This window comes from Narcine bancroftii, chromosome 2 (genome assembly GCF_036971445.1).
Source record: "Narcine bancroftii isolate sNarBan1 chromosome 2, sNarBan1.hap1, whole genome shotgun sequence".
Taxonomy (NCBI): domain Eukaryota; kingdom Metazoa; phylum Chordata; class Chondrichthyes; order Torpediniformes; family Narcinidae; genus Narcine; species Narcine bancroftii.
The window spans coordinates 114,091,477-114,113,695 of NC_091470.1; the positions used below are offsets into that span (position 1 = coordinate 114,091,477).

General features: G+C 44.4%; 1 protein-coding gene across 2 annotated transcripts in view; it reads right to left on the reverse strand.

Annotated features, from left to right (window-relative positions):
- Nucleotides 1-22,219, reverse strand: part of LOC138754166 (G protein-coupled receptor kinase 5-like) — a 167,136-nt gene that overhangs the window by 91,999 nt on the left and 52,918 nt on the right. The window contains exon 2 of one of the 2 annotated variants that reach the window (XM_069918037.1): nucleotides 890-985. The exons of the other annotated variant lie outside the window; for it this stretch is intronic. Within the exon in view, the coding sequence (XP_069774138.1) occupies nucleotides 890-985 (96 nt within the window). The remainder of the gene's footprint in view (nucleotides 1-889; nucleotides 986-22,219) is intronic. 2 annotated transcript variants of the gene reach the window in all.

Here is a 22,219-nt window from a genome sequence, read left to right on the forward strand (position 1 = left end):
TAGGATTGGCTTCTACCGTGCTGTAAATTATAAATACTCATCTAATACTGGATCACCAGCCTTTCCCTTCCCATCACCAACATGATTGCCTGCTTCACTACCCAATCAAAATACAAACCATTACCCTTGTCTACAACTCATCCCAAGGTAACTCCATTGCTGTGTCCTCTCCCTTCCCTCAGAACAAGAACACAGGGAAGTAGAAGCACAGGCAGGCTAGCGGGCCCCTCCTCTGTGCCAGATCCCCATAGCCCTCACTGTCAAAGACATCCACCTCAACTTCCTTCACAGCCCTCTGGGGTCAAAAAATCCAGAGGCTCACCGCACGTCACCTCGAAACTGCTTCCCTTTGTTTGAGACCTTCCCACTGGTGAAAACATCTCAACAGCTTAACTCAGGTGACAAGTTCAAGTTCATTTTCATCTGATTGTACAAATACAACCTGATGAAACAGCTTTCTCTGTTCCTCAGTGGAAACACGCAAACACTCAACCAGATAAACGATACGTCGCAGGACAAATATACCATTAAACAAATAAATAAATAAATATAGTTTTGTGAACGTTAAGAGTCTAGGATGGTCAGCGCAAGCAGTTCTTTGGTCTTCGAGCACCCTGCCAGAAATCTGAACCTTGATACTCCACGACTTTGTCAGCCTGGACCCTTGTGTGAGGCATGACCAGACTCGCTTAACTTGGACATTGGAGCAAGTCAGTGAAGCTGTGGCTGCAATTTCCTTGATGAGGAAGTGTCCCATGGAACTTGGCCCCTCTCCAATTCAAATCAAACCCAAACAAGTGCCACCCCTCTGGCTGCAGCCCCACCTCCCCTCTGGCTGCAGCCCCGTCACCCCTCCGGCTGCCACCACAGCCCCGGTCATTACACTCACCCAAGGATTTTCGAAGATCTTCACATTGGCTGATTTGAGGAAATCGCAGGATTTCTTTCCATTTCTTGCTTCTTCCTTTCCGTTTCCCTCCCCCACCTACAAATGTAAATGCATTTGTGATCATTTAAATATTTACTATTGTAGTTTACAGCAAATAAGAAATTTGCTGCATTTGTACATTGTACTCATGCATATGACAATAAACTCTCATTGAATATTGACCGAGATGCAGCGGTGTGATTTTTCTCAAGTGAATACAGTTTGGGTCACTGAGCGCAGGAGATAGCTCTGCTGTATTAGAACAAAATGTTCACAGGTACGTCAACGTCCACGTGATCACCTGATCATATGGTTTAGCCTGACGGGTGTCACTTTGGTCTTTCCCATTGCCAAAGATACACCATAGACTTCACGCCAAAGGTGAGGACTTTTGTAGAAGCAGAAGTGGGGAAGGGTAGACGTTCAACAACAAGGTGACAGACTTAGTGCACCAGTCCCTCACTCCTTTTAGTTAACTCAGCCTGGGTACAGCGAACATCCTAAAACATAACTGAACTAGTCTTATTTTGACTTTGAAGGCACTCCTGGGCAGAGGCTCGCTAAATCATACTTTGCCACAAACAGGGCCACCCTTTGAAAGCCAAAATGGGCCATATTGTCTTCTCTTTTTTTTTAATTTTTTATTTTTCACACCATAAATCACATTAGCCATGATACACACTTTTTCCTTTTCACACATATACAGTGACATTTTCTCCCCCCCCCCTCCTCCCAACCCACCCCCCCTCCCATCCATTTAAGGTATACAATCTAGGATACATTAAACCAGTCAGACAATGTTGTCAGTCAACAAAAAAAAAACACCAGAAATTCTACTGAGTCCATTCTTTTCTTTCCTTCTCCTTCCATCAACTTAGGTAATGATTGTCCCCGGTAGGTTTTCGCTATTGTATTTAATGTAAGGCTCCCATATTTGTTCAAATATTTCAATATTATTTCTTAAGCTATATGTTATTTTTTCCAATGGAATATATTTATTCATTTCTATATACCATTGTTGTATTTTCAAATTATCTTCCAATTTCAAGGTTGACATAATACATTTTTTTGCTACTGCTAGAGCTATCTTAACAAATCTTTATTGTGCATCCTCCAAATCAATTCCAAATTCTTTGTTTTTTATGTTACTTAGGAGAAAGATCTCTGGATTCTTTGGTACATTGTTTTCTGTTATTTTATTTAATATCTGGTTGAGATCTTCCCAAAATTTTTCTACTTTCTCACATGTCCAGATTGCATGAATTGTTGTTCCCATTTCTTTTTTTACATCGAAAACATCTATCAGATATTGTTGGGTCCCATTTATTTAACTTTTGAGGTGTAATGTATAGTCTGTGTATCCAATTATATTGTATCATACGTAGGCCTCGTATTTATTGTATTTCTCATCGTTCCAGAACATAATTTCTCCCATGTTTCCTTTTTTATCTTTATATTTAAATCTTGTTCCCATTTTTGCTTAGTTTTACCATTTGTTTCCTCATTCTCCTTTTCTTGCAGTTTAATATACATATTTGTTATAAATCTTTTGATTATCATTGTATCTGTAATCGGCCATATTGTCTTCTCAATTCAACACTGTCTAGACGGCACAGATTGCATAGCAGTTAGCCAAGTATTGTCACAGTGCCAATTACTGCAGTCAAAATCCAGCGATGTCCGTCTCCCACCCTCCTAAACATATGGGGATTGTAGGTTAATTGACTGTGGGCCAAAAGGGTCTGTTACCGATTCAGGTCTAAATGGAAATTTAAAATTTAATTCTGATTGGTCAGATGGATCAGTAAATACGTGCAGAGTGTTGATTTTTAAAAATGCTTCCAAAACTTCTCGGTGTGAAGTCCTAATCAGAGGCAAACACCTGTAACTCCTTCTGAAAGGTTTTTTTTAAATTTAAAATAAGTACACAAAAATGGCCGAGTACAGGTGACCTTAGTTTAAGGGGTTCCCCCAGCTCCATCTGGACCTGCATTGCTGAAAGTTTCTTTCCTCTCCGAGCAACGTCTAAGTTGGTGAGCAGGCACCAATCTAGGTTTAGGGAGTCAGTGTAAACAATATGTACAGCGTACGTCAGAAATGCTCAGCTATCAATAGCTAGGATTACCACCTTGAATCAAACAGAGTCATGGACACCACTGAAGTGAGTCAGCTTCTTCTGACAAGACCATAAACCACTTGCTTGAGGAAAGTAAGTGAGAATGCTCCTGAGAAACACAGGTAATCCCTGACTTACGATGGGGTTCCGCTCCGGCACTCCTATCGCAAGTTGAAAAAAATGGAACCTCGAAAGAGAAAGCCGCACTTACCATGCTGTACGCTACTCTCACGTGATGCTGCCATCACCTAGAATCACACAAGTGTAGCGTGCCACATATTGCAAGCACGGGAACAGATTGGAACCTGAAGGCGAAAGTACGGATTCGAAGCAATTCTAACTTCAAAATTTCGCAAGTTGGACGATCGTAAATCAGGGACTATCCGTAAGTGCCGCGATTTTCATGGATCAAAATACAGTTCATCAGCAAGATAGGATACTAACACATGCCAAGAGCACGTCATCCAGTTTACGGAGTTTCTCAGGTTTATGCCACATAGAAACATAGAAGATAGGAGCAGGAGTAGGTCATTCGACCCTTCGAGCCTGCTCCGCCATTCAACGAGATCATGGCTGATCTTAAAGTTCAGTACCCCATCCCCGCCTTCTCTCCATAACCTTTAATACCCTTTTCCTGAAGAAATAGATCTAATTCCCTCTTAAATAGATTTAATGAACCTGCCTCTACTGCCCTCTGTGGCAATGAATTCCACAGATTCACCACCCTCTGGGTCAAGAAATTCCTCCTCATCTCGGTCCTAAATGGTTTGCCTATTATCCTCAAACCATGGCCCCGGGTTCTGGATTTTCCCATCATTGGAAACATCCCATCTGCATCCATTCTGTCCAGTCCTGCCAGAATTTTATACGTCTCTATGAGATCCCCTCTCAATCTTCTAAACTCCAGCGAGTACAATCCCAATTTGCGCAATCTTTCCTCATAAGTTATTCCTGCCATTCCAGGTATCAGCCTGGTGAATCGCCTCTGCACTCCCTCCATTGCAAGAACATCCCTCCTTAGATAAGGTGACCAAAACTGCACACAATACTCCAGGTGGGGTCTCACCAAGGCCCTGTACAGCTGCAGTAAGGTATCCTTGTTCCTAGACTCAAACCCTCTTGATATGAAGGCCAACATACCATTTGCCTTTTTAACCGCCTGCTGTACCTGCATGCTCGCCTTCAGAGACTGGTGTACAAGTACCCCTAGGTCTCTCTGCACTTCCCCATCTCTTAATCTATTGCCATTCAAATAGTAATCTGCCCTCCGGTTTGTATTACCAAAGTGGATAACCTCACATTTATCCACATCATAGTGCATTTGCCATGTATCTGCCCAGTCCCTCAATTTATCCAAATCACACTGGAGCTTCCTGACCCCCTCTTCCGTGCACACAACCCCTCCTAGCTTAGTGTCAAACCTTCAGACACTGACACAAAATGCAACAGTGGTCGTTGGGCTCAAGTCAAGCTTGTTGTCATCTGATTGCACAAGTACAACCTGACAAAACAGTGTTCTCTGGTCCTCGGTGCAAAACACTCACACACAACCAGACATAACACTCATACAGACAAATAATACATACGCAGGACAAGTATTCACTTATATAAATAAATATTGTTTTGTGAATATGAGTCTTGGATGATGTGTGAGCAGTTCCTTTGGTCCTTCAGCATTCTCACTGCCCGTGGTGCAGGCTCTGATACTGCCTGATGGGAGTAGCTGAAAGATGCTGTGTGCAGGGTGGAATGGGACTTTAATGATTTTGCTTGCCATCTTCAGACAACAATCCTGGGAGATCACGTCAACGAAGGGGATGGGGAGGGAGACTCCATTGCTGCCTGTTTAATTCATCCAACAACCTCCTAACCAGTCAGCTTCCCCAGGAGGTGGGAATGCAGCTGGAATGTGGTTCCGTTCATTTTATTTAGGGATGCAGCACGGTAGCAAAGGCACCCATGTGACCAATTAATGCCTTTGGAAAGTGGGAGGAAACCAGAGTGGCAACAGAAATCCCCACATGGTCACAGGGGGAATGTGCAGACAGCGCCGGATTCGAACCCTGGTCACTGGCTCTACAACAACATAGCAACATTTCAACCAACAGTCATTGCTTGTGGGGAGTGCCTGGACACTCTTGTAAACCCTTCACAGGAAGAATTTCCTCCTCATACTGATCAAGAGCTTCTCTAAGGGTTCCAGCTTGCTGAGTTCTTCCACATTCCAGTATCAGACATCTGGCTCCCTCAGACTGAGCCTTTGCTCTGACTTACATCCTGCCAATCATTCAAAGAATCCGGAATTACTCAGTGACTTCTGTTCTTGTCCTTTTGAAGGCTCATAAACACAAGGTAACCTTACTCGTTCTTTCTCAAGGGACATCCATTGGAGCGCTCACACCCCTAACGTCGAGGTACTCGAGATGGCAGAGGTCGACAGCATCGAGTCCACGCTGCTGAAGATCCAGCTGCGCTGGATGGGTCACGTCTCCAGAATGGAGGACCATCGCCTTCCCAAGATCGTATTATATGGCGAGCTCTCCACTGGCCACCGTGACAGAGGTGCACCAAAGAAAAGGTACAAGGACTGCCTAAAGAAATCTCTTGGTGCCTGCCACATTGACCACCGCCAGTGGGCTGATAACGCCTCAAACCGTGCATCTTGGTGCCTCACAGTTTGGCGGGCAGCAGCCTCCTTTGAAGAAGACCGCAGAGCCCACCTCACTGACAAAAGGCAAAGGAGGAAAAACCCAACACCCAACCCCAACCAACCAATTTTCCCTTGCAACCGCTGCAATCGTGTCTGCCTGTCCCGCATCGGACTGGTCAGCCACAAACGAGCCTGCAGCTGACGTGGACTTTTTACCCCCTCCATAAATCTTCGTCCGCGAAGCCAAGCCAAAGAAAATCCTCTCTCCCAGGAATTAAATCAGTGAAACTACGCTGAACTAATTGGAGAGGAAGTACATCCTTTGGGCACATCACGAACTCAGCAGAAAGACAAAATTGCAAGTCTGTCTTTACCTCTTAGTGATCATTCCAGAGACTACAAAACACATCACGAGTCAATGTAAAACCACTGCTCAATGAGAGAATGCTAATCAACAGATGCATCGCCCAACTCCTCATCTAAACAAGGAAACCACAATACTTAGCAGTTAATAACAGGCAGACATTTACTGTACAACCCTTTTCCTTTTCTTACATCATCTCAATCACTTCCTACAGATTTCGATATGAAAGTCGAGGCCATTGTTATGTTTGAACCAGTCAAGACAATGGATTGTGTCAGAAACATTCCACCACAGAATGGTATGAGTCCCAGGCTAACTCACATGCAAGTACAGGCAAATGTGTGTTAAGACCCATAATAATTAGTGAAAGAAAATAGATCTGTATTCTTTGCATTATGGATGAACATGACCTTATTTAAACATAGATGATCCTAAGGGACTTGACAGGATACATTTGGGAGGCACGGTTAGCAACCTGGATTCAAATCAGACGCTGTCTGTTAGGAGTTTGCATGTTCTCCCTGCATCTGCATGGGTTTACTCCAAGGGCTCTGGTTTTCTACCATACTCTAAAATGTATGTGGATTGTAGGTTAACTGGGGTATTTGCGCAGCAGTGGGTTATGGGCCAAAAGGGGCTGTTAATGTAGTGTATGGGGTGTGTGCATGCAGGGGGGGCTTTAAACCATCGATTCTCAGGGTGGGGTGTGTGGCTTAAACTATTTTAGTGGGACATAGGAATATTTTTGGAAGTAATTAAAAAGTTTGTTTGAAAAATTAAACTCGTTATGTTGGTGTAAAAGATACGATTTGGCAACACTGTCAGTTCAACCCAATTGTGGTAACTTCCAAGTAAAATCACTTTGTTCTTTTTATTTTCCTAAAGTGTTTTTACTCTTCCGATGTTTCTCTTATTTTAACTGTTATCCTTGGTCAACATTATAATTATATTTTTTCAGACTGGTCTTATCATGTATTCCAAATGATCTCAATAGTGATGAGGATTCCAAACAATTATGTCAGTCCATACCCCTTTACTTTTTCAGTTCAGTCATGAATTAGACCTGTATTTGTATGTATCTTTGTGCACTAGCATATTGATTGGGGGTGGGGGGGGGGGGGGAGGGGAAAGATCCACCCCAGGCACCAGGGGGAAAATGCCAAAATTGGAAAAAAAATAGGGACCCCTGAAAGTTAAACACGAGGCGAGAGCAGTTTTGATGAAAAAAATGTCAGAAACTGCACTAGTTTTTTTTCATGTTTTTTTAGGGTTAATTTTCTTCCTTTGATTCAATCATGCGACAGTGAGGCTCGGTTATTGGCAAACGTGAGATATATTGATCAGGAAGAGTTTCAAGAAGGGATGTTGTTTTGTGAATCACTAGAAACAATCACTACTGCAGTTGATACCTACAGCAAGCTCAAAAATTATTTGGATGAAAATGAAATACCAAAAGGAAAGATTATATCTTGTGCTGCAGATGGTGCACCTGCTATGATGGGTAAATATATAGGATGTTTAAAATTAATGGACAAAAATCCAAACGTATTAATTGTCCATTGTGTTGTCCACCAACAGAACTTAGTTGCCAAGAAAGTTTCCCTGTTCTACTCGAGATGCTGTATTCAGTGATAAAGTGTATCAATGCCATCAAAGCTCATGCCAAATGTGAACATCTGTTTAAGTAGTTTTATGTCAATAAAAATACAGCACATTTGAGATTATTGCTTCACACTGAAGTAAGGTGGTTGTCAAAGGGAAACTCTTTGATCTCCACAGCGAGTTTTTGAAGGACAAACCTGAAGTGAAGCTCTTGCAAACAAGATGGCAAAGCTTATGTTAGTCACTTGACAGACATTTTGAGAAACTAAGTACATTGAACAAGCAACTCCAAATAGCAAATATGATGCTCGTTGATGCAAATACAAAAATATTTGGATTCATGACACTTCTAGAATTATGCCAAAGGAATATTTCTGCAAGAAATTTCAGTCAATTCCATTGGTTGAATAAGTGTGAGGTAACTAATTGTGCTATAAACATCACTGTTGACCATTTGAAAATGTTGGTTACTGACTTCAATGATAGATTTTCCCTCTTGCTGGTGGACTTATCTAAAGTTCCAGTCCAATACCAAGAGAAGTTCTCTGAGTTGCAACATGATGAATCTGTAAAAACTCCATTCAAAGTGAAAGGAACCATGATGAGGCTGGGTAACGAAATTGAAAATAAATACCCAAACTCAACTACTTTAGCAAGGGAACTATTGATACATTTTCCATTGTCTTATTTAGTAGAATGTGGCTTCAGTGCTGTTAGTGATTTGCTACAAACTAAGAGAAACCCACTGGAAATTACAAAATGTGGAGATTTAAGGTTTAAACTAACAAAATTAGTCCCTCAAATAAAAAATCTGCAGCCAGCGACAGGGGCAAGGTTCCCACTGAAGTGACGACAATTGCTGAATGTGTGTGTGAGATGGTTGACATATTGAAGTAGTAGTAGTTGAATATGAAGTATGTGTTCCCAACCTTAATTGCATTGAAATACACTTGCAGTAAATGATTTAATTAAAACTTCTTTTGAATATATAACTTTTCTCCCAGCAATGGTGGGGTGTACTTTTTTGAAAAATTAAAGTGGGGCCTCAGGCAAAAGATGTTGAGAACCACTGCTTTAAACGGCCTATGATAGGAGCTGCATATTTTGGCAGTTTCCGCAAAGCAGGACATCAAGCGCTGAAGAGCTGGCTCTGAATGGGCAACTAAAGCGGCATCGTCTGCAAAGAGTAGTTCACGGACAAGTTGCTCTTGTGTCTTGGTGTGAGCTTGCAGGCGCCTCAGATTGAAGAGACTGGCATCCGTGCGGTACCGGATGTAAACACCGTCTTCATTGTTGAGGTCTTTCATGACTTGTTTCAGCATCATGCTGAAGAAGATTGAAAAGAGGGTTGGTGCGAGAAAGCAGCCTTGCTTCACGCCATTGTTAATGGAGAAGGGTTCAGAGAGCTCATTGGTGTATCTGACCCGACCTTGTTGGTTTTCGTGCAGTTGGATAACCATGTTGAGGAACTTTGGGGGGCATCCGAGGCGCTCTAGTATTTGCCAAAGCCCTTTCCTGCTCATGGTGTCGAAGGCTTTGGAGAGGTCAACAAAGGTGATGTAGAGTCCTTTGTTTTGTTCTCTGCACTTTTCTTGGAGCTGTCTGAGGGCAAAGACCATGTCAGCAGTTCCTCTGTTTGCGCGAAAGCCGCACTGTGATTCCGGGAGAACATTCTCGGCGACACTAGGTATTATTCTATTTAGGAGAATCCTAGCGAAGATTATGCCTGCAATGGAGAGCAGCGTGATTCCCCTGTAGTTTGAGCAGTCTGATTTCTCGCCTTTGTTTTTGTACAGGGTGATGATGATGGCATCACGAAGGTCCTGAGGCAGCTTTCCTTGGTCCCAGCAGAGCTTGAAAAACTCATGCAGTTTGGCATGCAGAGTTTTGCCGCCAGCCTTCCAGACCTCTGGGGGGATTCCATCCATACCTGCTGCTTTGCCACTTTTCAGTTGTTCAATTGCCTTATATGTCTCTTCCCGGGTGAGGACCTCATCCAGCTCTAGCCTTAGGGGCTGTTGAGGGAGCTGGAGCAGGGCGGATTCTTGGACTGAGCGGTTGGCACTGAAAAGAGATTGGAAGTGTTCTGACCATCGGTTGAGGATGGAGATCTTGTCGCTGAGGAGGATTTTGCCATCTGAGCTGCGTAGTGGGCTTTGGACTTGGGGTGAGGGGCTGTACACAGCCTTTAGAGCCTCGTAAAAACCCCTGAAGTCGCTAATGTCCGCGCTGAGCTGGGTTCGTTTGGTGAGGCTAGTCCACCACGCATATTGGATCTCCTGGAGTTTGCGCTGAAGATGGCTGCATGCACGACAGAAGGCTCGTTTCTTCTCTGGCCAGGACGGCTTTGCAAGGTGAGCATGGTGGGCAGCTCGCTTCTTTACCAGCAGCTCCTGGATTTCCTGGTTGTTTTCATCGAACCAGTCCTTGTTTTTCCTGGAGGAGAAGCCCAGTACCTCTTCAGTGGATTGCAGTATGGTAGTCTTCAGCTGATCCCAGAGGGTTTCAGGGGACGAGTCCGTGAGGCGGATTGCATCCTCGAGCTTTGCATTGAGGTTTGCCTGGAAATTTGGCCTGGAAGTCAGCCTGAAGAAAACTGAGGTCCTCCATAAGCCAGCTCCCCACCATGACTACCAGCCCCCCCACATCTCCATCGGACACACAAAACTCAAAACGGTCAACCAGTTTACCTATCTCGGCTGCACCATTTCATCGGATGCACGGATCGACAACGAGATAGACAACAGACTCGCCAAGGCAAATAGCGCCTTTGGAAGACTACACAAAAGAGTCTGGAAAACAACCAACTGAAAAACCTCACAAAGATTAGCGTATACAGAGCCGTTGTCATACCCACACTCCTGTTCGGCTCCGAATCATGGGTCCTCTACCGGCATCACCTACGGCTCCTAGAACGCTTCCACCAGCGTTGTCTCCGCTCCATCCTCAACATTCAATGGAGCGACTTCATCCCTAACATCGAAGTAGTTGAGATGGAAGAGGCCGACAGCATCGAATCCACGCTGCTGAAGATCCAACTGCGCTGGGTAGGTCACGTCTCCAGAATGGAGGACCATCGCCTTCCCAAGATCTTGTTATATGGCGAGCTCTCCACTGGCCACCGTGACAGAGGTGCACCAAAGAAGAGGTACAAGGACTGCCTAAAGAAATCTCTTGGTGCCTGCCACATTTACCACCGCCAGTGGGCTGATATCGCCTCAAACCGTGCATCTTGGCGCCTCACAGTTCGGCGGGCAGCAACCTCCTTTGAAGAAGACCGCAGAGCCCACCTCACTGACAAAAGACAAAGGAGGAAAAACCCAACACCCAACCCCAACCAACCAATTTTTCCCTGCAACCATGCCTGCCTGTCCCGCATCGGACTCGTCAGCCACAAATGAGCCTGCAGCTGACGTGGACATTACCCCTCCATAAATCTTCGTCCGCGAAGCCAAGCCAAAGAGAAGATAGGAGCTGCTGGGGTTTCTCTCTTTAAATCATGAAACCTCTGGATTTGTGCCCAAGATGTTTGCACCTGTGCTTGGCAGGCAGTGTCTTATGAGGGGTTGCAGACTCTGGGGGAGCAGCAGACTGACGCAGAACACCAGAAATGGGAGAACCCCCTCCCTCCTTGAGAAGGAAAAACATAGGTGAAGACCTTATAGGTTGGTGACCACGGCAGTGGACCACCAAAGGGCTCAGCAGCTGAAGGACCCACACAGGCTGCGGGCGACTTGCAGTCAAAGGGCTGACACAGGCTCTGAGAGACTGGCTCATGGGAATCAGTTATCAAAACTCGGAATGGTACCAAGGGCAGGAAGGGCTTCAGGCACTGAAGGCTTCCTGATCATATCGGAGGTTTGGATCTGGAGCTTGGGTTACTGATGAATTGAACAGGAGTCTGTGCGGCTACGGAAGCGGCAGAGGCGAATCCACAATCCTCTGAATCTCTGAAAAGACCCCCTTTAGTTTCTCTTTCTCCTATTGTGGCGCAGGGCAATGCACACGGCAACTCGATTTGCCTTACAGCAGACAAATGTTGAAGAACATCATGTACGTGACGTTTTTAATGCATTATTACAGGACATTAAAATAACCTTTGAACCTTTAGAAAGTAGATAAATCTTATTGAAAGATTGTGCATCTAATTCTAAAGGGTCTGGCACAGAAAGGAGATGAGGCCTGGGTAGATCAGCCATGATTGTATTGAAGGTGGTCAGCTTCAGCGGGTGAATAGACAACTTTTCTCCCTGCAGCACACTGCTCCATCAGAAACACTCCCACCCTAGAGGGCCAAGGGAATCACCAACAATTGGCACAAGCCTCAGTTTAATGCTGCAGAGAAATGCCCAGCAAATTGGTACACATCCAAGTCAAGGATGTCCACTCTGCACTCCAAAAATCAGATTGTTACTTTCTTACAGAAATACCAGGGTTTGGTGTCTGGAGCAAAACCTGATGGAAGAAGTAGGCAGGTTGAGCTACATCAGGGTTGAAGAATCATCGAACATTTGGGCTGGAACTGTCACAATGAAGAGTTCCCGCCCAAGTTGTCGACCATTCTTCTTCTCCCCCCCCCCCCCCCCCCCCCCCCCCCCCCACCCCCCCGATGTTGCTTGACCTGCTGAGTTCCTCCAGCAGATTTCACTTTTGCTCCGTACTTTCTTAGTTTTACCCAGGCAAGGCCATCCCCCTCTAACAAGACACCTCCTGGATTGAATTGTTCATTGATTTATTGTCATGTATAGCAAGATGATGAAAAATTTGTTTTGCATGCAATCTAGGGAAGTTCAGATTTATTGTCAGGGAACATGCATGACATCCCATACAACCCCGAGATTCCTTTTCATGCGGCCAGGCAGAATTACCACTTATCGGTAGTGCAAAAAATTGTACTCAACCAAAGATATTCAGAAAAAAAGAAAAATGTAAACAAAGAAATATAAATAAACTGACTATGCAAATACAGAAAAAAAAACATTCAGCAATAAATAATGTGCAAGAGTCTCAAAATGAGTCCCTGATTGAGTTTGTTGTTGAGGAGTCTGACGGTGGAGGGGAGCAGCTGTTCCTGAACCTGGTGGTGCGAGACTTGTGGCACCTCGACCTCTTTCCTAATGGCAGCAGCAAGAACAGAGCGTGTGTTGGGTGGTGTGGATCCCTGAAGATATTCTCGACAGTGGGGAGGGTTTTACCTGTGGTGTCCTGGGCTGTGTCCACTACCTTTGGCAGGGCTTTACGCTCAGGTGTCCCCATACCAGACTGTGATGAAGTCAGGCAGCACACTTTCCATCACACATCAGTAACCATTTGCCAAGGATTTCGATGTCATACCACAGCAAACAGTGTGCTGGGTCCTCTAAAGATCAACTCTCATTTAACACGTAGGTGCAAAAATAAAACAGAAATGCTGAATATTGTGTTAGAGAAAAATACAGATCAAACAGTGCAAGAGCTGTGACGAAGTAGAACGTGAGATCAAGAGATAATTTTTACTCATGAGTGAACCATCTAGATCTACTGCGTGTGAAACAAAGTTTACAGATGCTGTGATTGCAGTAAATACACAAAAGTGCTGGAGAAACTTAGCAGGTCACGCAGTGTCCATAGGACACAACAATATATAACCGTTTTGGACCTGAGCCCTTCACCAAGGCATGAGCAAGGTACCTGCTGAGTTTCTCCTGCACTTTTGTGTAGATCTAACTGATGCTGGCTATCTGACAAGTTGCACCATCTGATGAACAGAGTAGCCTCAGTGGCTGTGCCACAAGGCAAGTGCAGTTGCAGGTGGCCACCATTTCTCCTCAATCAGGGAGTTTCCAGGTTCAAGTCCCACTCTGGAGTTTCAACACAAAACCCTTGGCTGTCACTCTGTGTGTGGTCCTGAGGGAGGGCTACCATGTGGTAAGCTGCAGTGAAACAAGACCTCGGTTTGACCCTATTAAGAATATTGTGTTCTCGTCACCTCATCACAGGAAAGATGTGGATGCCGTAGAGAGGATGCGAAGGAGATTTCCCAAGATGTGGCCGGGATTGGAGAGCAGGCCTTGTGAGGATAGGTTGAGTGAACTTAGTCTTTTCTCCTTGGACCAATGGAAGACAAGGGGCGACCTGAAAGAGGTGAAGAAGATGATGAGAGGGAGTGATTGTGTGGGCAGCCAGAGGTTTTTTCCTCAGGGCTGTAATGGCCAACACCAGGAGGCATAGATTCAAGATCTTTGGGAGTAAGTACAGGGGAGAGGGAATGTAAGAGTAGTTTTTCCCTTACACAGGGAGTGATAGGTGCATGGAATGCACTGCTGGCAACGGTAGTGGAGGCAAGGACAAGAGGTCCCTTCAAGAGATGACTGGGTAAGTACGTGGAACTGAGGAAAATGGAGGGTTATGCAGTCGGGAAATTCTAGGCTGTTGTTATTGGGTCAGCACAACTCTGTGGGCCAAAAGGCCTGTATTCTTTGCTATTTGCCAACCATAACCCAGAGGTCAATGGATCGAAACAATTCTCTGCTATTTGCCCATTTCGGGCACCTGCCCACATTTTGCTCAGACCTTGATGAAGGGGTCAAGCCCGAAATATTGATTATGTATCTTTATCTCTGCTATGTAAAGTGAACCATCTGGACAGCTGAGTTTCTCCACCATCATGTTTGTCCTTTGCAGTAGATTTCCATGTTATATTAGAGATCATGTTTGAGAATGTGATTTTAAACCGAGGACTTTCTCCTCTACAAGGCCGACATAAAGATTTCCAGGCACCAACTCATTGAAGAACGGAGAAGTTATCTCCTGTATTGTGTCTCCTGTTAATCCTTCAATGTCGGATCTTTTCGGCAGAACTTCTCCATTGGATATCAAATGATGCATTGGTGAGAGACACCATGCAAGTGCGACCATTTTGAACGTGAAGGAATTGTACATTGATAGAAAGGCTTGGCCAGTGGAATTTAATTACAAAGTAAAAGTGAATTCAATGTTAGACAAAGCAGTAACAGATGGTGCAACTTGGCTGTTGATAAACTAATCTAAGTTAAACCAGCATTGCTCATTGCCACAAATAGCAAGACCACAGGCCTGCTCAGTTTTCACAGAACAGATCATTTCACACACTGCAAACAAAAGAAAAAAGGTCTCGAACCTGATCCATATTGTGCACAACATACTGCCAGTAAATCCCTGAAAACAGATCAAGGGGAGGAAAATAGATGTTTCTTTTCAGTTTACAAATTCACTGATAAACATTTGTGTGGCTGCGTCGTTGATAGCCAAGAACATTAAAGTCGTGCAGCCCAAAGCTGAGAAATTTATATTTCCAGGAAATAAAAATTTAACCTTCAGTGAAATGGATATTGGCAGAAAGTCCTCTTCCCACAGCAACACTGACAAAGTATCATGGAGCCGAAGGCTGAAGGATCAAGTGCTGAGATGTGAAATGTCTGTTTCAGCGGAGTATAGCTGTCTGAACAGAATTAAGCGGCCTCATTCCACAGCTTCCAAACGTATATTTATTCTGCCATTGAGTCTGCACATGAAAGAATACCGATTTACATAGAGTCTCACACAACCCCTCTGCATACTGCTCCCAGCAGATCTCCTGACATTGACGACAACTGCCCTACCTGCTTGTATCTCAACTCAATTATTCTGCTGCCCTTTCACTATTTTAATTATTTTAAATAGACCCTTCCAGCACACGAGCCCATGCCGCCCAATTGACCTACATTTTGGAGGGTGGGCTGAAACGGGAGTACCCAAAGGAAACCCAACAGGCATGGTGAGAATGTACTTCGTGACAACGCCGGATTTGAACCCTGGTCACTGGCGCTGTAACAGCATTGCACTAACCACTGAGCTAACTGTGGCGTTTTGACTGAACTTCTTCTGCGTAACACTATGCTCCGCATTCTTGCTTTATATTGTACTTGATGTTGTGCTTAAGTAAGGGTTGACTTGCATGGATAGCATTCAAAACAAAGTTTTTCCCACTGTGTCTCAGTGCAGATGACAATGAACAATTCTCATCAAAACATTGCTGCTTCAGCTGAGAATCTAGTACCAACTGCTGCATGTAGGATACGTGGCAACAAGTAGACAGCATCATTGGGCAATGAGATGGGCCATCAAAGGTTGAGAGGTGGCTTAACAGAAGGATACAAGATGCAGAGGGGCTGAGACAGAGTGGACAGCTAGCACTTATTCCCTGCAGTGACTGACAACAGCAAATATCAGAGGATGTCTGTTTAAGCCGAGTGGAGGAATGTTTTTCAGGGTGGCCATCAGGCCCACATGTAGAGTGCGTACGGGGGGGGGGGGTGGTGGAGGTTAATTGGGCGGCACGAACTTGTGGGCCGAAATGGCCTGTTATCGTGCAGTACGTCCAAATTAAATCTCAGAGTGATGGTGGCTGGAGATACGCGAGACTTCTTGCAGAAGAACACTTCTCACTGTAGTAGGTATAATGGGCCCAAAGAACAAACTCACACAAGGATGACTAGATTTCAATACAAAAGGGTGATGGGGAGGACAGAATCTGATGGACAAACCGTGAACAGTGGGTAAGGTTCAAAGGGGAGAAAAGGCCACTTCGACTTTTCCTTGATCCTTGTGTAAAAGTCAAATTTTCTTGATAATTTTTAATGTTAAATTTATGGAGTTGACTAATACATGGATACGACTTTTGAGGGCTGAATTTCACACGAGAATCCAAACCACTGTATCAGTAGTCCAAATGAGCCCTATCGACGAATAAAGACCAAAATGAATTAAAGTGACAGTACGGAGTCTGCATATCAAAATGCACGCCTCACCACAGGAGAGGTGAGGACCACAGTGAGTATCAACATTATCGGGAGCTCTGATGGACGGGCAGCTGGGGGTGAGGCCAGAGTCCACGTTGAAGCCATCGAGAGCTCCGATGGGTGGGCAGCTGACAGGGGGTGGGGGGTGAGGCGAGAGTCCATGATGAAGCCACTGGGGGCCACAGTGAGACTGGGGTCGACTTTTACATGTAAAATTCTAGATTTTTGGCCAAAAATAGGGAGGGGGCTGACTTTTACATGAGCTCAGGGCTTTCCCAAGTTCCTCTATTGACATGTACATAACACACAAAATGTTTGTTTGCCCATAAAGGCCTCAAAGAGGGGCCACTCATCCGGCTCCCCCAACAACACAACAAAAAGAAGCAAAGGGAGACCTTTCAGAGGCATCATGTCTGTGGAACCCACCACCTCCTCTGTTGCCACTTGCCCCCTGTAAACTCTGTAGCAACATGGTCTCCTGTCTGTTCCAACGGGTGAACCCAAGTGCAAGTGTCCTAAAGTTTCTCAATCAGGTCATCCATTTGTCTTGTGTGTTCAGAGGAACATACACCTATACCTTCATAATTCAATCTTCCAACAATGGTTGGGCTCTTTTTTTGAGAATTATATTCAGTGAATCAAACCAGAAAATAAAACCAGACATTTTGCAAAAAACAACTTTTCAATAGATTGTTGAGTTCAGCAGCATTAGATACATGAACAGAAATTCCTTTGACACTTTCAAGGTTCCTTTTATCGTCACGTAATAAATTTTTTAAAAATTGATGTACTTCAACATTCATCTGCCATAAGGCAAACAAAGAGTCGCCATGAGCATTGCCCGGCACCCCTGCCAATAGCAGAAAAAGAAGCAAAAGAGAGTCCCTTCAGATACCGAGTGTCTAGATTCGCAGCCGGACAGGCTCCTGTTCGACCCATTGGCAACTCTACTCCAGGTCAAAACCGCCGATACAATCAGGAACCCTTCAGAGCCATGGCTTTTCTTGCCTTCAGCACCTTCTCAAATCTCGGTTTCGATACCTTGTTCCCAGTCTCCATGAGCCTGAGTGGGTCCTTCGACCGCAAGTCGACTGCAGCCTGTGCGGGTCCTTCAGCCACTGAGCCCCTCGCTGGTCCGCTGCTGTGGTCACCTGAAGTGCAGGGTCATCCCCCGTGCTTCTCCACCTTTCTGGTGTCCTGCTGCTCAGTCTAATTGTGTTTTTACTGAGGGGTATCGCAGTTTAGCCCCATGTGTTGCGTGTTTGGACACAGCGTGTCAAAGTTGTAGAGGCCACCACAAAACCAAGCAAATGCACTGGGACAGGGGATTCAATCAGCTCATGTACCATTCTGCTCTCATTTCATCTTGTGTAACACACAGGCCTTCAAGAATGCAGTCTATCAAGAACAGCATATACCAGTTTGGCAACAGATAACCAAGTTAAAAATATACTGCAAAAAGGGAAAATTGGTCATACACTTACTCTACAGGCTCCATGCCAGATATCATTATGTCAGAGAGAATTCAGGTTAAATCGCTGACAGGATTACTAAACTCATTTCCAAGATGGTGAATGGAAATAACTTTATGTACGACATACATAAGATTTTGCCCCAGAGTTTACCTCCACATTGCCTTCCCTGCTGCCCCAATGCCCAAAGAAACTCCTGTGATTAAAACACGTGATTAGTGACTGGTGATTAGGCCACTGCACACATCCTAGACATCCTTTCCCTTCGTTGAATCACACATCAGTGAACCTCATCAGCGCATTCAGTGAATGTTCCACTGTGCCTCGTTAACAAGCAACAAAAGACCTGCTTAGGTAGTGAAGCAAAGCATCAAAACAAGTTATATTTTTGCCAAACAAGACCAGTCAGTCAACGAACTTTTGAGCACCACGCTTGATAAGTGGAGCGCGGGGAATTTCAATTAATCGCATTATGGACTGGACGCAATCTCTTCAGCCCTGTTGAATGCTGTTCACCTGCCAACTTCAAAGTGGTTCCTGTGATATGGAAGGACTCTGAACATTTACGAAGAATGGAAAAAAAAGGGTCCCAAGTGCTCTGAAAATGCAGGAAGGAGATGGAATCCTTGGTAAAACATTTTCTTGTGGTAAAACACTCAGGGCTGTCATCAAACCTCTAAGCAGGTTTCTGAAAGTTAACGAGGTGAAGTCCTCCGCTATATTCTTCAAAGCAAGATTGAGGCAGTGGAAGGTTCAGTCAGGAGAAATTGGGACAAATCAGGGATGGGGCAAAACAAATCAGGAAAACAGCAAATGCTGGGAATTGAAAATAAAGACAAAACACTGGAAATATTCAGCAAACCAGGCTGAATCTATGGGCAGTGTTGACCATGATCCAGAGAAATGTTGTTTCATCTGGTTGTTTATGTAGTTAGATTTATAGGACTAGGTTCTACAATCACTGTCGTTTCAGTATTAATTAGATTGATCCTCTCTCGAGTTAATACGGTCCCCCTCAGTTACAATAATGGAGGATGACCACTAGGGAATATTATCCAGTAAGGGACACATCTTCATTTGTACAATAATAAACTTGAACTTAATGTTTTGACCTGAAACATTAAGCCTGCTTCTCTTTCAACACATGGCAACCCAAGGAAACGGTCCAGATGTGATGGGTTGTGGACATGGAGAGACATGCATCAATGTCAAACTTAGCGGGCTGGGCATTCCTTTGGAACCCAGCTAGTGGTGGGCAAGCAAGAAAGAATCAGTGGGTCAGATAGCATCTGTGGAAAGAAATGACCAGAGTGTCAGGTTGGGACACTTTACCAAGCTATACATAAATGTACTACCAGTGGTGATGTGGGTGAGTGGAACCTACACCCCAGGCATAACTGAAGGTCTGTCGCAGTTTGCAAGAGTCAGCTGAATCAACAATTTACAGCATAACATTAAATAGAATATTGTGTAATCAGAATTAAAGCAGGAGGAACGGTTAATGGAGCAGGCGGCATGGTTAGCCCAATGCTGTTACAGTGCCAGTGACCAAATCCCACATTGTCTTTAAGGATTTTGTACATTCTTCCCATTGTCTGTGTGGGATCCACCCACCCTCCAAAAGACATATTGGGTTAATTGATCACATTGGTGTATTTGGGCGGTAAGGGCTTGTAGGCCCAAAAGGCCTGTTACCATGCTGCATCCCTGAATTAAAATTTATTCGATTTTGTGTACAAAAATTAATTTTATTGTAATTAAGACTGCAGTTGGATTGACCCAAATGAAATGTGGACATTTCCACAGAAACTGGGTATCTTAATGTTTGTTCATCCCATCACCTCAGGAACATAACTTTAAATAACTTAAAATGGCTTGAAAATAAACCCACAAGAATTTGAAGATTTATCTTGAGGTACATAATTAGCAGCATTCAAAAGCTTTTAAAAACACATCCATTAGTGAGTGCACACCCAAAAGATTAATTACTGGAACCTCACAAACCAGCAATGAATGCAGTTTTTCATGGGGATTAATTTATCTTCAGTACAGGTCCAAGTTATAGGCAGAGCTAATTTCCAGTGAGAGAGAATGTAAAATCAGGCAGTCCAGTTCAGGGAATTTGAAATCACTGAGGACATACGAGGTATTGCGGATGTAGGTGGGGAGGGAGATATGTTCAAACGTTGGTTCAGTATCTTTACCCTTGCTATATAAAAGGACCCTGTTTGACCTGCTGAGTTTCTCCAGCCTTGTGTTTTTACTGATTTCTAATGTAAAGTTTAACCTAGTGGAAAACATCATGGACTATAAGGGCCGAACTGGCCTGTTTCTATGCTGTAATTGTTATATGGTTATATTAAAAAATTACTTGGCAATAAACGTACATAAAATCTCAAGCATTGTGTGTTTTTTTTTTTTACTTCACCCACAGTGACCACAGAATTCTGTGATTTACTATATAAAATTCCCATCTGCTTTTGCAGATCGTTGGTGAATTGCACTTGTATCTGATGGACAACTTCAAATCAAAACCGAATGCAGCTGAAACACCGGGGAGGGCACATTTAGCTGTGCCAACTCTGGGACTAACCAAGGCTGTGGTTGAATTTCATGGCAGTTTCGGGTTTGCGGAGAAGGGAGGGGAGGGTGAGAAAAGAGGATAGTTGGAAGATGCCCAGCATATGAAGTGAAATCAATGGACACATCCTCTGGATCTCCACTTCAGAGCAAGGGAGGGGCCAACAAGGAAATTCAGACTTCAGTCAGCAGCGATCTGATATCCTGCTGTTCTTCACTCCCAAGAAAAATTAGGGCTATGGGCAGTGAGGGAGGGATGGACAGATTGACACAATATCATGGGCTGAAGAACTCATACTTCGCTGCAGTGTTTGATCCTACCCCCGTCACGCTGGTCTTCTATCAGATCAGCTACGATGCTGCAAAGGACGAATGAAGCAAGGGTGGTCCACTTGCCCTGGACATGACAGGAATCAACAGGTTCTGCAGTGTCCTCATCTTTCCTTATAAATGGAGACAGAAATTGTAACCACATCCTACAAAGTTGTTTCAAACCTTCATTACCTTTACATTTCTAAGCCCTTGTACTGAAGGCTGTCCTAATGCATTGCATAATAACTTTTCCTTTTTCATGAATTAGGACCCAGATCCCTTTGGACAATATTACTTGATCAGCATATTCTGCTTAAATGATTTTGTTTTTCTTGTTCTTCCTTTCAAAAAAATAAATAACTTCACATTTTCCTACATCGTACTCCAAAGTCTCATGTGATGAGTGAGACTGTGCAGGAACTTCCTTAATGGCAATGGACACCACAAATGTCCAATTCGCACAGCCACTGGATGGCTTGCTTGTAATGTGGGGGGAAATCTCATTTACCTTGGGTACCTCTGAGTTGACCATTCTTACTTAAAATGGAAAAGATCCTTGCTTTGCTGTCAAGAGACTGGGCTTCATTACCATCATAAGAGATGAGAAAATGAACAGGTTGATATCTCATTGGAGCACTTGTGCAAGGGGTTTCTGACTGACCCCAGTGAGTAGCAGAAGGGTGGGTGGGTGGGAGGGGAGAAGCTGTGCAAGCGTTTGCTTTTCATGAAGTTCAGAGGCAAGACCCGGTGATGCCACGCGCCACTCCCCGTACCCACAACGCCACACACCCCAGTCCCGCACACAGGTCCCACGGTTTGGACACGGTGCCTCGTGCCCCTGCCATGTACACGCCATGAGACACCCCCCCACCAACACACACCTCCCCACACACTCAACACTGTGTACTAGGCTGTAATTGTACATGCATAATCTACCAGAAACAGGGGGGGGGGGGGGGGTTCAAAATAAAGTGGGAAAACAACAGAAATTGCAGTCAAAAAGCTCCAGAATGCTGTGACTCATGGACAAATTGTTAAATTACAACCAACATTCAAAAAGGTTCATGTTAATCTTGGTGAGTAGTTATACAACAATAACAAAAACTTTTTCCAAAAGCTGTTTCATGTCCTTTTCTAACCCAGTACAGCATAACAGATTCTTTTGAGCCTTTTGGACAGAAGAGTTAAGCATAAGAACAGGCCCTTTAGCCCACACCTCTATGCTAAATTCTATCCCCATCAAAGAAAAATTCCTCCACCATATTCACGTGCCCACTGGAGACTCAGAAACATTACTTTGTATCTGCTCCCACCACATCCCCTGGCAACCCATGCCAAGCACCCAGCACTCCGTAAAATATTTTCCACACAAATCTCCCCTAACCTTCCCTTCACCT